The 14,173-nt window shown below is 53.5% G+C and overlaps 1 protein-coding gene across 1 annotated transcript in view; it reads left to right on the forward strand.

Annotated features, from left to right (window-relative positions):
• Positions 1 to 14,173, forward strand: part of SGSM1 (small G protein signaling modulator 1) — a 36,319-nt gene that overhangs the window by 11,818 nt on the left and 10,328 nt on the right. Inside the window, 13 exon segments of the mRNA XM_040577518.1 lie at positions 4,521 to 4,683; positions 5,508 to 5,660; positions 6,180 to 6,247; positions 6,772 to 6,917; positions 7,384 to 7,515; positions 7,673 to 7,797; positions 9,564 to 9,631; positions 10,069 to 10,232; positions 10,430 to 10,559; positions 11,641 to 11,820; positions 12,813 to 12,951; positions 13,325 to 13,389; positions 13,783 to 13,928. Of these exon segments, the coding sequence (XP_040433452.1) occupies positions 4,521 to 4,683; positions 5,508 to 5,660; positions 6,180 to 6,247; positions 6,772 to 6,917; positions 7,384 to 7,515; positions 7,673 to 7,797; positions 9,564 to 9,631; positions 10,069 to 10,232; positions 10,430 to 10,559; positions 11,641 to 11,820; positions 12,813 to 12,951; positions 13,325 to 13,389; positions 13,783 to 13,928 (1,679 nt within the window).

Genomic DNA, 14,173 nt, shown 5'->3' on the forward strand with positions numbered 1-14,173 from the left:
CTCAGCACCAGCACCACGAGCCCTGGCTGCAGGTAAGGGGGGCAGCCTGTGCCCGTTGGGCGCCTGCTCTGCTTGCTGTGGCTGTCGCCTCCCCGCAGAGATGTTTGCTGAGCCGCAGTCAGCTGCGCTTCCAGCACGCCCGTGCTGGGGCCATGTGGCTGCCGCTGAGCAAACGCCGCAGGCAGCGTGCGGAGGGGGAGCAGCCCTCCTCCACTTACAAATAGCTGAAGGGCAGCTTGCTAATTTGGAGGCTGGGAGGAAAATGACAGAAGTGATGACAGCTAGCTCTTGTAGGAGTTGCTCCGATAAGACTCGTGTAGTGCTGTTGCCACTGAGTAAGACTGGAGCATCCACAGACATACGCACGGATGAGAAAGAAGGGAGCCGTGAGGACTCCCTTTCTCTTTGGAGAGCAAAGAGGCTGCCTTCCTCCTTTTTTCCAAGGCTCCTGGATGAAACACATGCAGGCGCTTGTTTCAGGCCTGTGTGCCGTTGTGCACTGTCGACTGAACGGCATCGAAAGAGCAGAACAGACTTCAAGGTGTGACTCATTCTCTGCTTTTCTGTACAGCACGAGGCTTCGCAGCCCGGAATTATTTATAGCTTGCTGCGACACGGAGCTGAGGCATCCAGGCACGAAGGACTTGTTGGTTCCTTCTGGCTTCTTAATGATGCCACTGCTCTTTCACTGGCTTCTGTACTCTACACCTAGGCTGCTGCTGCTGCTCTCTAATTTGGATGGTATGTGCACCTTCCTGAGTGCTGCAGCTCCCTGTGCGCCGGGTGAGCTTATAAATAGCCTCTTCTGCTGACAAGCAGAGCGTGCTGCAAGCCTGGCTCTGGCTAGGCAGAGCTGCCCTTTTCTCTGGGGAGAGCTGCCTTCCCCGCCGAGCCCTCCTCATCCTCCTGCTGCTCTGCGTGGCCAGCGTAGCGCAAACCCCTTCTGATGAAACCAGTGGGCTGGCAGGAAAGGGCAGCTGCCCCCAGCTGCTCCGATTTGCCCACGAGGGAAGGGCTGGAAGCAGACAAACACGAGCTGGCATCTGTCACGTTCGCCCTGCCCTGGGAGGCTGACGGAGCACCCTCGGCAGGGCTGGGGGCCTGCCTGTGCCCGGGGCTGTTCGTCCGCATCAGCGCTAAGGTTGTATTAGTGCCCAGCCGCTGGGTGGGCTGAATCGTGCCAGGCCAGAGCGTGCTCAGGATCTCAGAAACCTCTTTAGTCTCTCGCTAAGAAATAAAACTCCCACCTTGCCTGGTTGCAGCTGGACAGAGCCCCCGCACCACGTGCTCCCTGCTATCGGTCCCACCTTTAGGGGTGGGCACAGTGTCCGTCTGCAGTGCTGGCAGTAAGTAAATGATGAACTGGGCTCAAAAAATCATAAGGTTAAAAAAGAATGCACCGTTTCCCGTGGATTTAGCATGGACAAGGCGCTCTTAGTTTGTGTGCTCATGCTTCTGAGACCTTGGGACAGCACAGAGAGAGGTTTTCCTATGTAGAGTGCGTTCGTGTGTAGTTTTGCCAGCAGGAGTAATCTTTGGAGAGGTTTGGGATAGGGCGTTGAGGACGGGTGCTGATGGCTGCTCCGTCCTGCCGGAGCCTGTTGGGAGGCCATTCTTCTCTCCGGGTTTTCTCCTGGGTGCTGCTCCCTAGCTGACAGCAGCCTGTGTTGCATTGGCTTTGACGTGAGCAGAGCAATCCGCTGGGTTTCCTGGGCAAGCACGAGCGTTCTTCTCGCTTGCTGGAAATTGAGAGCAGAACTGACCACACATCAAGCGCGTGGTGCCAAGCGGGCTCTGTCCCAGGGGCTGCAGGGCAGCTCGGGCTGCTGGCCCTTGCCTGGATGGGTTCTCACTGCCTGTGCTTGTGTCCAGGGCTGCTGTCTCCTGTCTTGTCCTCATATGGCACCCCGGGGGCTGGCAGAGGGGCGCCTGGTTCACTCTGGCACCTTGCTGGGCAGCAGGGGCAGGGAGACCCTCGTCCGCCTGCCCTGGGCTTCTGGCCTGACTTTTCTCTGCTGTACCAGCGTGGGTGCGAGGCACGGAGGGGCTTTGTGGGCTTGTTGCCTTGCAGCCCTCCTGTTACCACGTGCAGCTGGCAGAAAACTGGTCCTTGGTAAGTGGGTGATGGGCAGCAGAGCGGATTTGGCAGCTGGTGGCTTGGCAGGGCTGGAGTGCTCTTTGCCCATGTCCAGCAGCCGTGGCACCCAGCTGCACGGGGTGAGTGTCAGAGCCTGGCCAGGATGATGTCTGCTGTGGACATTGCACGGAGGGCTGGAAACAGCTGCCTGAGAATGGGGAGGTCCTGGAAAACACGAATGGGAGAAGGGGGGTGGCGGCACCCCCAGCAAGGCAGAGAGCTGCCACGGGCAGCGTGGCCCTGCAGAGACCTCGCCCTCGGTTCAGCCTCGGGGGAGAGGGAGGATTTCTCCCCAGGTTTTGGAGGTGCTGCTCTGATTTGCTTGTTCAGCTGTGTGTCAGCATAGCCTTATGCTGCAAAACCAAAGCTGGGGGCTAGGCCTCTGGGACAGGTGGGAAGTCCCATCCACGCTTGGGCCGCGCTACGTGCAGCATCTCTAGGCTTCAGGAGGGTTTGCGCAGGGCTTTATTGGAAAACCAGGTACCCATCTAGCATCTCTGAGTGGCTGGTTCTGGGCGAGCAGGGCTCGGCTGGCTCAGACGTGTTGCTTTGGTGCTGTGAGCACAGGATGTCTCCCGCAGCTCCTCGGAGACCCAACGCTGCGCGCCCGCCCTGCCCGCTCCGTGGTGAACTCGGGCACGGTGCTAAACAGGGCAGAGATAATGAGAGCATCTCGCAGCCCAGGGAGCTGATGTGTATGGGCCTGCATGAAATGTCTTTTTAAATGTCTCCACTGAGTTGTTCAGCTGTAGGAGAAGATGCCTTTCCGAGCGAGAGGCTCAGCAGCATCTGCCGGGCTGCTGCGGGAGGGCTCGGCGCGGCTCTGCGGCGCTGCGCTCCTGGGCGAGGAGGGTGCTGGCGTGCCAGAAAGCTTCTTGGCAGACCCCGATCAATCGCCTGTGGAACTGCGTGCCCGTGTAATTTTCCAGTGCTTTGATCGGCCTGTTTAATACGTCTGTGTTTGACACTAGACATCCATCCCGAGCCATCCCAGGGGACTCCGGCAAGCAGCCTGCCGGCGCAGCCTGTACGTGCGGGCACCTTCCCGTGCGGTGCCTGCCCCGGGCTCCCCAGGCTCCCCACTCCCCTGGGCCTGGGGAGTGCCCGAGGCTGCCTCTCAGCAGAGCCCGCTGCGGGGTGCGGGGGAAGCCTTGCACGGGGACCTCACCGCTGAGCACCGGCTGCAGGCAGCCAGCCCGAGGCAGCACGCTGGAGGCAGGAGCGGGACTCGAGCAGAGCTCGCAGAGGGCCCTGGACCTGGCGTGTTGCTTGCAGGGCTGCCCCCTTCTGTGGCACTGCACGCGCCTGTGCTGTCCCAGGTTTGGCCGTGACCTCTGGCCCCGCAGACACAGCGGGCACCCAAAACGCTTTCGGATGCATTTAGCCGGGGAAGCGCAGCCAGCTGCATTTCTGTGCAGAGCAGCGGCGCTGAGCTTGGCGTGGTTAAACCACAGAGGTGTTTACTCCCACAGGCTTAACCTGCCTGACTCTGCATGGACAGGCTCTTGGCAGTTCCTGAGCCGTGTGATTACAGCCGCACCGTGAGCTGGGCTCTGCTCTGCTGAGAAAATCACTGCTCCACTACCAGTGGTGGTGCTGGCACGGACCTGTAGCAGGATATGACCCCGCTGCTGAGATCTCCCAGTGGTAGCATTGATTTGTTTGCATTCAGTGTATTACGCAGCAGAGCTGGATCTTGACATTTTTGGAACAAGGGGCTGCGAGTGTAGAGGTTCAAGTCCTTCCTCGTGCTGTTTTATGAATGAACAACGTGCTCCAAAGAATCCTAATCCAGGCTGCCAGCTTGGCACGTCAGTGCAGGCTGATCGCTGCTGATGGTACAGAAGTACCACCTCTGCTTTGCAAGCTGTGCGTCCCATTTCATCGCTGGTCTGTGAGATCTCCGTAGGCAGTTGGTCACACAAAGCAAGTCCAAGAGGAGTTAGTCTGTCTGCCTAGTCCCTCTCAAGTGATTTACTGGATCTACCGTAGCAGGCACAAGCTAACCTTCTTTGGAAGTACTTGTATTTTAGCACACTCACAGTTCATGCTCACTTGCAGCAAGCTAGTCCTTTTGACCAGACTAGCTGAACTTTGCCAACGTCAATTTTTCAGTTTTGTAGAACTGAAATAATACCTGTACAGTCAGCAAAACTGATAGCTCTACAGGCGTAAACTGTGCTGCTTTGGGTCAAATAACATCTGGGTACCTGAACATTCTGTCTGCTTAGGCAGAAACAGAACGTGACGTTGATTTCTCTTGGGGAACGTTTTTGCTGTAGAGTAAGGTCATGGATGCAGCAGGAGACAGGCAGCGGTGACATGAGAGCAGCCCAGCTGCAAGTTCTCCTGCCACTTCAGTAACGACTTTGCTTTGTTGCAGCTGCTGTGGAAGCCTGTGTCTTGTACGGCTTGAAGCGGAGGGCGGCAGGGTTCCTGCGCAGCAACAAGATAGCAGCTCTGTTCATGAAGGTGGGCAAGAGCTTTCCTCTGGCAGAGGAGCTTTGCAAGAAGGTGCAGGACCTGGAGCAGCTCATCGAGAATGCGTAAGGCACCAGCATGGCTATTGTCCTACAGGTCACTTGCATTTTGGTGTGGAAGTGTGTCATTTGGGTGTTGCTGTGGATTGAATGTCCAAGCATGTACAGGAGGATTTGCTCTTCCAGGAGAGCAGTCCTCTATTGGGCTTTTAGTATCTTGAGTGAACTGGTTGCTTCTCTGCAACTGTGAGTTGCAGTTGTGGTTTAAGCTAGAGCAGACAAGTTTTCTTCCTCTGCCCCTTGTCTTACGCTGTAGGGAGAGCCGCACAAATTTGCTCCTGAGCTGTCACAGTTTATGGACCAGTGCGCTAAGCCAACTGGAACCAAATCTGGTTTGCTTCAATGTGTAGGGCTGTAACCTGCAGTAATTCAGCTTCCGTTTAAGTGTGGCTTACTCATCCATGGACAAGAAACAGGGAGATGGATGGAGCAGCTACCTGGGGGCAGGAATCTTTAAGTTGTCCCGAGATAAGCTGCTCTGCTTATGAAATTCAGTCCTCAGGCACCAGTGGAAAAGGTGTGTGGGTTTGAGGACTGCTGAGGTAGAGGGTTTCCTCTAGGGTGCCTTTACAATTGGAAACAGATTTAGTGAAGTCAGTTTTCAAATGCAGATGTGGGCGTTCTGGAATAGAGGATGGGATAGATGAAGGGAGCAGTCTCTAGAGCCCTGTCCCCATGGTTCCTGGGGCATCCCCCAGACACCACAGCCAGCACCAGTGAAAGCCCGGCCCTGTGCCCCACCAGGTGCCCCGAGTGCTCTGGGCCTGCGCTCCTGCAGTGCTCAGTGATGAGCCAGTGATGATGTTGTCTTTTGCCTTTTACCTCTAAAGACGAAATCAAGTTCAGAGCATCCCAGAGAACGTGCGCAAGATGCCGAAGCTGCCCAACCTGTCTCCTCAGGCCATCAAACACCTCTGGATCCGCACAGCCCTCTTTGAAAAGGTCTTGGATAAAATCGTGCATTACTTAGTAGAGAACAGCAGGTGAGTGCTGGCACAACCCAACCGTTTTCCCCTCACAACTCGCTACCAGCATCTGCCCCTTCCAGGGGTGCTGGAGATATTGCTGCTTGAGCTGTGTCCAAGTGGTGCAGAGCAAGGAGCTGATACGCTGCTCCTGATGGTCCCTGTACACTCCCTAAAATAAGGTCAGGCCATGCTTGCTCTGCTGGTGGCTGAGTTGTTGAGGACCAACTTCTCCTTGTCTTCTGGGATCTGCATGCTGAGGTGTCCTGTCCTGGGGAGGTGTCATCTCCAGCCCCAGGAAAGCTTTGACAGGAGATGGTGATGCTTGCAGTGTGCTGCACGAGGGCATCAACCCCCCAGGATTTTTGAGGCTAGCAGGAACAGCCTGTAACAGGCTCCTTGCTCTCTCACTGTCATGGAGGGATACAGACAGAGAAGGGCATTACAACGGTTTCAAACAACAATCTCTATCATTTTGCAGTTCCGGATCCAGGGGGCTGAAATGCTACAGCATTCTGTTCTTTTAATCTCTTCTAGTAAGTACTATGAGAAAGAAGCTCTCCTGATGGATCCTGTGGATGGACCAATTCTCGCATCTTTATTGGGTAACGCTTTCATCTTATCCTGCTTTAATAGCTCGCTTTCCAAACCTGTGCTCACAGTCCTGTGATCCCAATTCAATTGTTTTTAGTAAGAGCTTCAGAAAACTTAATAGCCCTGGACAGGTAAATCTGTGGGGCACTCCTAAAGAACAGATGATGCCCAGCTGCTGAGCAGTGAGTAGAGATGGAAAATTGCAAGGCTGAGCCCAGGGGGTTCCTTTTCCTGCACAGGCTTCAGTAATGCTGACAGGTATAAACCAGGGCTGATGCCTGGCCCTGGAAAGCAGTACGGTGCTGTAATGCAGGGCTCTGCAGGCGCTGGGTTATTTGCTCGCTGCCAGGGCCAGCAGACTGCTTCTGAGTTCTTTGCTGCTGTTACACGGTGCAGCAATGTGTGCTGAGCCTGGTGCTTGCTGTCTGCAGTCCCACCGCCCCTGCTCTGGGATGCTGGGCTGTGGGATTTGAGAGCTGGCCGTACTCATTGGAATAACACTGACGACTTCCTTGTGTCTGTATTCTCTGTGCAGTGGGTCCCTGTGCACTGGAGTACACCAAGATGAAGACAGCCGACCACTTCTGGACAGACCCCTCAGCCGACGAGCTGGTTCAGAGGCACCGGATCCACAGCTCGCACTGCCGGCAGGACTCGCCCACCAAGCGCCCGGCGCTCTGTGTGAGTGGGGGCAGCTCCTCGCAGCGCTCACCGGGGTCTGAAGCTCCCCTTGTCTGAAAAGGGCTGTGAAGCCCTCGCGTAAGAGCAGGTAGAAAAGTGAGGATACTTCACGTCTTCAAGCCAGAAGTGCTGGGAACATGGGCATGGAGACTGTGAGTGTGCTGGACCAATGTGGAATCGCATCACTAAAGGGTCTCTGCTGTTTAGGAACAGCATGTATGAACTAAAAGCGAAGGCAGCTGAAGTCTGTTCAGTTTACTGCAAACAAAGAACACTCTTGGGGCTTCTGTAAGTACAGAATTAAGCGTGGCCAGAGCCAGGGATCCTCTTAGAGGACACAAAGGAAGAGGTTTCTAGTACTGAGTTTCTTAAGTATATGTGAGGAGGAAATGAGCTTTGAAGCGATGCTTTTAGAAAGCAGGAGGTGTCCATGCTCACCTCACATTTGTAGGTGGATCTCTTCCAGATTCAGAAAAGGCATTCGAGCGGCAGTATGGATGACCGGCCATCGCTGTCTGCCAGGGACTACGTGGAGTCGCTGCACCAGAATTCCCGGGCCACGCTCTTGTATGGCAAAAACAATGTCCTGGTGCAGCCAGTAAGTACCTGCTGGGAGATCTGGGCTGCGTTGTGGTCCAGGACTGTGCTATGGGGCATGCATCAGCCCTGGGTAGCAGAAGGTGGTGCTGCTTGCTTCTGATGTCTTCCAGGCTGCTCTCACCAGCTCACTCTCTCCTCACCTTTATCTCCTAAAGCGAGACGACATGGAGGCGATCCCAGGATACTTGTCCCTTCACCAGACTGCCGACATCATGGCGCTGAAGTGGACTCCCAACCAGCTGATGAATGGCTCCGTGGGGGATCTGGACTATGAGAAGAGGTGACTGGCTCCCAGTACATGCTCACGCAGGGCAGAGGGGAGGCAAACATTCTCGTGGGTTCGGAGGTGGTATCTGGCATCCAGTGCCATCAGCGAGCTTTCCCATTGACGCTACAGAACTGAGCAGCTGTCCCTGAGTTTGTGTCAGAGGAAGGGAGAGGGGAGGCAGCGTGTGGTGGTGGGAGAGGGGGGCTGCAGCAGCTGGTGGGAGATGCTGTGGTGTAGCCATCTCTGCTGGAAGAGGTCAGCAAGGGAACTGGAGAGGGTGCTTGTTGTGAAAGGTGCAAAGTGGTGTGATTTATTGCACCGAGTGATCTCCTCAGGGGATTGCCCTCTCTACACGTGGAACAGTGCTGCTAGGTTTGTCTTTAGTATTACATTGTTATTATGGTTAAGCTGGGAAAGCGAGGAGCTTATAAATAGGGGAAGGATATCTGCAGGGAGAGGACATGAGGAGTTCCCAGATACCACCACCTCAGTAACACAGTGGGTTCCACTTCGTAGTGCTATCTCAGTGCAGTCTGCAGCTGGTCCTACGTGCAAGTGATCAAAGTCCCTCCAACTTAACAGAGTTCTTGGAGTTCGTTCCTCTAATGGAACTGAAGTTTGCTTAGGAGACGTTTATTCAGCAGGGTGTTTTGCTGTGCCCCTTTGTCTGGGGTTGCCTTATGGGCTGCTGGCATTTCTCTCCACAGCTGCAATCCTTTTAACAAACTACTGAGTCATGCCAGGTCCTAATTTGCCTGAGGGGAAAAAACAAAGCAAATAAAATCCCCATCCATCAGCAAATAGTCCAGGAAAACTGGAACACTTAGCACACCACTCCTTTGGCCCACGGTAAAGATCTTCTTCAACAAAACTTGCTGTCAGTTTTGCTTATTCTCAATTTTAGTTTTCTGGGTTTTGTTTACCTGTGTTCTTTTCACTTCCCCTCTCTTCTTGGCTCCTGGGCCATTCCATTATGCCTCGTACTCTCCCCCTAAAATGCTATTCTCATCTCAACACTACTTTTCTGAGTTCTTGACTTGGGCATCAGCCTAAGCTCTAAAACTTCCCAGTGTCAAGATGTGACCAAGGAAGAGAGGAGTTGGATGACAAAGTAAGTATGAGCCTACAGGGAGTGACTTTTGTGCACCCCTTCCCATCTTTAACTGGCTTTATGAGCCATTTTGTAATGCCTTTATTTTAAGCACTATTTTTGTAAAGTGACAGATGTGCTGCTCAGAAACTGGAAACTTGCTTTGTTGGAAAGAAATAGGATGGTGTTAAATGCTGACACCCTCATAGAGCAGTCCTCTAGCTAGGCTCTCTGCAGGAATGAAACCCTGGGTGAGGCCTCATGTCTCCTGGGGTGAACCCCGGATCCCTCCTGGGGTCTGTCACCCTCAGTCCCATCCTGACCAGCATCTCTCCCAGCACTTCACTGTTTTGCTCGGCCATCTGGCGGTGTCTTTGCTGAGGGAGTGCAGTCCCAGAACAGAAGCAGTGCAAACCAGATCTGTTCTCAGCTTTAAGTACTGCATGCTGCAGTGCCCTGGACTGGACTTGCCCTGAAGGAGCCGAAGTAGAAGGGACAGTAACCGGTTCTGGAGGGATGCTGTCACTACTGTGGCTGGCCTTGTGGGAATCATATTGCTGCTGGGGCTTCAGCCTTTCCGCAGCTTCCCTTGGTGTCAGGATAGCTGGAGGCAGGATCTGGAGCCGATGTGAAGAGAAGCAGAGCCTGGTGCACCCCAGAACTTCAGGACTTCCTCTCTCTGTTCCAGCGTGTACTGGGACTATGCCATGACTATTCGCCTGGAGGAGATCGTCTATTTGCACTGCCACCAGCAAGGTAAGGCCAGAGTGGGGGCTGCTGGAGGATGTTACCACCCTGATGCTGGTGTCGTTGGATCTCTGGGCTGTGCCCAGATGGGGATGGGATGTTTTGATTCAGCTCTAGGTGGATTTCCAGAGCTCTGGGTGGTCACTGCTATGTAACTGCATCTAGGAAATCCTTTAAACCAGCTCCTGGCTGTGGTGTTGGCCGCGGAGGGCTCCCTGTGGAGCAGTGCTCTGTGGTTTCAAGGGTGTGATTTACCAGGCACGCTTTCTCCAGGGCCCTAGACTCAAAATGGACTTAGGAAAGAATCCAAACAAGGAAGAAAATCTGTTTAGCATGCCAGAAAAACAATTCCCTAAGCTTTTTGCCTGCCCTCTGCATCTTTGTCTGGTAACGTTTCCCTCACTGATGTGTGTGTGTCTTCTCTCTGCTGTCACTGTTGCTAATAGTAGACAGCGGTGGAACAGTTGTCTTGGTGAGCCAGGATGGGATCCAGAGGCCTCCGCTGCGGTTCCCCAAAGGAGGGCACTTGCTGCAGTTCCTGTCCTGCCTGGAGAACGGCCTCCTGCCCCATGGGCAGCTGGACCCACCCCTCTGGTCACAACGGGGAAAGGTAGGCACCACGGAGGGGGCAAATCATACCGTGTGCATAAATAGGGCTATGTCTTCTCTTTGTAATCAAAGCCTTAATCCAAAGGCCTGCTCCAGCACGGGGAATGTGCAGACGTCGTCCAGGCTGACACAGCACGTGCTCTTGCTGGGCAGGGCTTTGGTGGGGCGGTGTTGTGAAGAGCAGGTTTTGTTCACCAGGGGAAGGTGTTTCCCAAGCTGAGGAAGCGAAGTCCCCAGGGCTCCTCCGAGTCTGCATCCGACAAGGAAGATGACGAAGCCACAGATTATGTTTTCAGAATAATCTACCCAGGGACGCAGTCTGAATTCGGTAAGTGCGTTGGCAGAGACCATTTCAGGTGGCTGTTACCAGGTGTGTGAGTGACCAGGGACACGGCACTGATGGGCACGCTGCAAATGGTGCCTGGGAGTGGTTCCACAGAAACAGGCTTTGCTATAACAATACTGCCTTTTACTAAACATCTTATGTTTTTTACCTTTCACTTGCCATTGAAAACTTCATTTCTGCAGCCGCAGAACAGGCCTTGAGTGCCTGTGTGGTTGGAAAAAAAATCTTGCACATTATTTCAGTAGCAAGCTTCCCTTTGGTCATGTCCCTTAGTATTCTTCCTCTTGCTATCACCAGGCCAACTCAGCAGGTTCTGTATAAATCCAGCTAGAGCCTGTCAGCGTTGCTCTGCAGCACAAAGGGCAGGTAGCAGGAGCCCTCGCTGTATATTACCAGGTTTGACCCACATATTTTCACCCCCCTAACACTCAGGGCACAGAGACAATGCTACTGGATTCACCAAACCAGAAATCTCTCTTGATGTCCAGTTGTGAATGATCAGAGCAACGTACTTGGCTGAAGTGCCTGCACATTTGTCTTTGTTCTGTGGGACACCAAGAACACTTTTTTGACCTCTGGAAAAATTGTAGATGGCTTTGTAAAGGGGCAAACCAAGAGTGTAATAGAAAACTCATGGCGTGCTTTTTAAAAAGCAATGAAATTTGATCAAAAGCATGTTCCTATACTTTTGAGGCTAGAAGGGGGACAATTATATCTCCTGTGACTCCTCCATAGCATCACTAAAGATTATACTTGGTTCTCTCTGCCTTTAGCTGACTAACACAACCCAGTGAGTCAGATAAAAATCTGATTGAGGCCAAAATAGCTGAGGGGAGATGCTCCTTACCGTAGCTTCCTTTTGATCTACCCCTTAAAATTCTGTGCTGGGGGCCAAATTTTCTGTTAAATGAACTGCTGCAATCTCTTCAGCTGGCGTCATCGAAATCTGTGCAGTTTCTATAGGTTTTCCCAAAGGGGGGTGGAACTGCATCGGTTTGTTCTTCTCTACAGATTCTTCCTTCCCCCATTCATTTGTGCCCCTGTCCCGTCTTTGTGTCTCTAGTTACCATTAATGGTAATTTTCACCCATTCCTTGCGTCTGTGATCTCCATCACTGCTGGGAGAAGGAAGACTGCAAGGACTCCGGCTGCAGGCAGGACGGTGGTGATCCACAAACGGTCTCCGAATCTCTCCACCACATCCCAACCCCGGCTTGTGGCTCTGGGGGCCACTCAGCATCAGTGTAATGCAGCTGTCATTTGTCTGGTACACCTGCTTGCCTTTGTTGTCACTTGACAATTCCTGCAGAGGTGTCTGCCACTGACCCATCAGCACCTGCTCGGTATGAGGGAAAGGGAAGGGGCTCTTAATGAGAACACTTCAGCATCTTTCTTACCAGGATCAGCAGTTATTCAATCTCACAAGCAGGTAGGGGTAGTGAGATCTGATTTAATTTCCAAGCAGGACCAAACAGGATTTTTCTTCGTTAATCGTTGTCTGCATCCCACATTTCACCTTCATCATGTCGGCCTTTTCCTAGAGAGGCCCGAGACCGAAGGGCAGAGCCAAGTCAGGACAGCAGCCAGGCTCAGGGCTCACCTTGCAGTGCGCCTGCATCTGGCCAGTTTGCAGGGTGGTACCTGAGCAGGATCTGAGGCCATTGCAAATAGCACTTCTGAGTTTAAGCAGGGATTTAGCAAATGACAACAAGAACTGCTGCTTGCTCCTGCTGTCCCTCTCAACCTCTTCATCAAAGTCTGTCCTGTCTTGTGATTTGGATGTTCTCATCTTTCCCTGAAGCTTGGATGAGATCCTAGTGTTCGAGACATGGGGGGGTTTTCCTTTTCAGTGATCTACTCTTCCTGGGACAATCACATTTTTAATTAGTTTTGTGACAGTCTGTTGCAGCCCCTTGTCTCAAGTCTCTCTGGATTGGGTGTTTGTTTTCTGCCTCAGTCAGCACTCAGTGATTTAAGATTAGCTTGCTGAAGGCACTGCAGTTAATTAGCAGATGGTTTTTATGCTCTCTCATCAATGCTCTGTTACCTTTCCTTTCTCCAGCACTCATCAGTGCTGGTGCTGTGATCAGCTGGTGTGGGTCCTATCTGGTTGCTGGAGTCTCCTTGGAAAGAGTGTGGGATGCTGCGTTTGCTGATCAAAACTCTCCTCTGTCCATCTCCTGTGGCCCACCTGACTGGGGGGCACTGGCTGATGCTCCTCTCTGCCCTCTTACAGTGCCCCAGGACCTGATGGACGCGCAGGGTGCTGGCCTGCCTCCCATGTGGCAACCCAACACCCGCAAGTCCTCCTGCTCCTCCTGCTCTCAGAGCGGCTCCTCTGATGGCGGGCCGTCCAACGGCTGCAGCCACGAAAGGTAGGACAGCTCCACTGCTGCTTGCCTTGAGAAATACTGGTGAGATAAAACAGGCCTGCAGCTGAGAGCCCAGCTGAGTTGGGTGGATGGCCAAACTAGAACAGCTATGGCACAATGGTGTCTCCAGCCTCGCACGTGTCCAGGGACCATTTACATGTGCCAGTGGACATGTCCAGGCTGAAGTGAGGCTTGTCTCCTTATCTGGGATGTCTCAGCTGTTCTGTGTCCTGACAGCAAGAATTGCTGCTCCCAAGTTGAGCAGAAGTCTTGTGGTACGTGTGTGAAAGCAAAGCTTGAACAGTTAGATCAAAGCAGGGACTTGAGGACACGGGAGCATTTCCTGTGCTCACATCCAGTGTGTTTTTATTGGCAGAGCTCCACTGAAGCTCCTGTGTGACAATATGAAGTACCAGATCCTCTCCCGGGCTTTCTATGGCTGTGAGTACTTGTCACATCCACGATGCCTTGAGATGCGTGATGGGCAAGGGATGAGGTCCTGGGCGCAGGGCTAGGAGTGGTGCAAAAACAACAGGATAGTGGCTAGGGGGCAGGGATCTGTTTGTTGCATGCAGGGCCCTGGGCACACTTGCTCAGGACTGGGAGCCGACAGATGAATTCTGTTCTGGGTTTCAGACTTCAGCCCAGCAAGCAGCAATGTTGGGTACAAGACAGTGAGATGCCAGCTGGTCCTGGTAGACTCCCTGCTTTGCTGCGTAGGCTGGCTTGAGAAGATCTCCTCCAGGGACCAGATTGATCAGAGCTGTCCTCAGCACTCTGCCCTTGTGACTCCCTGAGTTCCCCCAGATGAGCATTTGCTTCTGTCTGACGCAGGGCTGGCCTATTGCAGACACCTCTCCACGGTGCGAACCCACCTCTCGGCCCTGGTTAACCACAACATCGTGTCTCCTGATGTGCCCTGCAATGCTAGCTCGGGCCTGACTGTGGACATATGGCAGAAGTACCTGGAGGACAGCACGGTAGGGCCAGCACTGTTAGGACACTCTTCTGGGGCACAGAGGCACAGCAGTGACCTTGGGTAACTTTGGTGGGCCGCTTTCTGGCTGTAGAGAGCCAGCATTTCCCAAAATGTCCATCTGCAGGGGCCTCTGGCTGAGCTTAACTCCAGGTGGAGGTCTGAGAGAGCATCCGTAGTGAATGAGCATGTGGGTGGTCGGTGTTTTGGCAGCACTCCGGGTACTGGAAGGTGCTGTGGCCAGGCTGG

This window comes from Cygnus olor, chromosome 17 (assembly GCF_009769625.2).
Source record: "Cygnus olor isolate bCygOlo1 chromosome 17, bCygOlo1.pri.v2, whole genome shotgun sequence".
NCBI classification, from domain to species: domain Eukaryota; kingdom Metazoa; phylum Chordata; class Aves; order Anseriformes; family Anatidae; genus Cygnus; species Cygnus olor.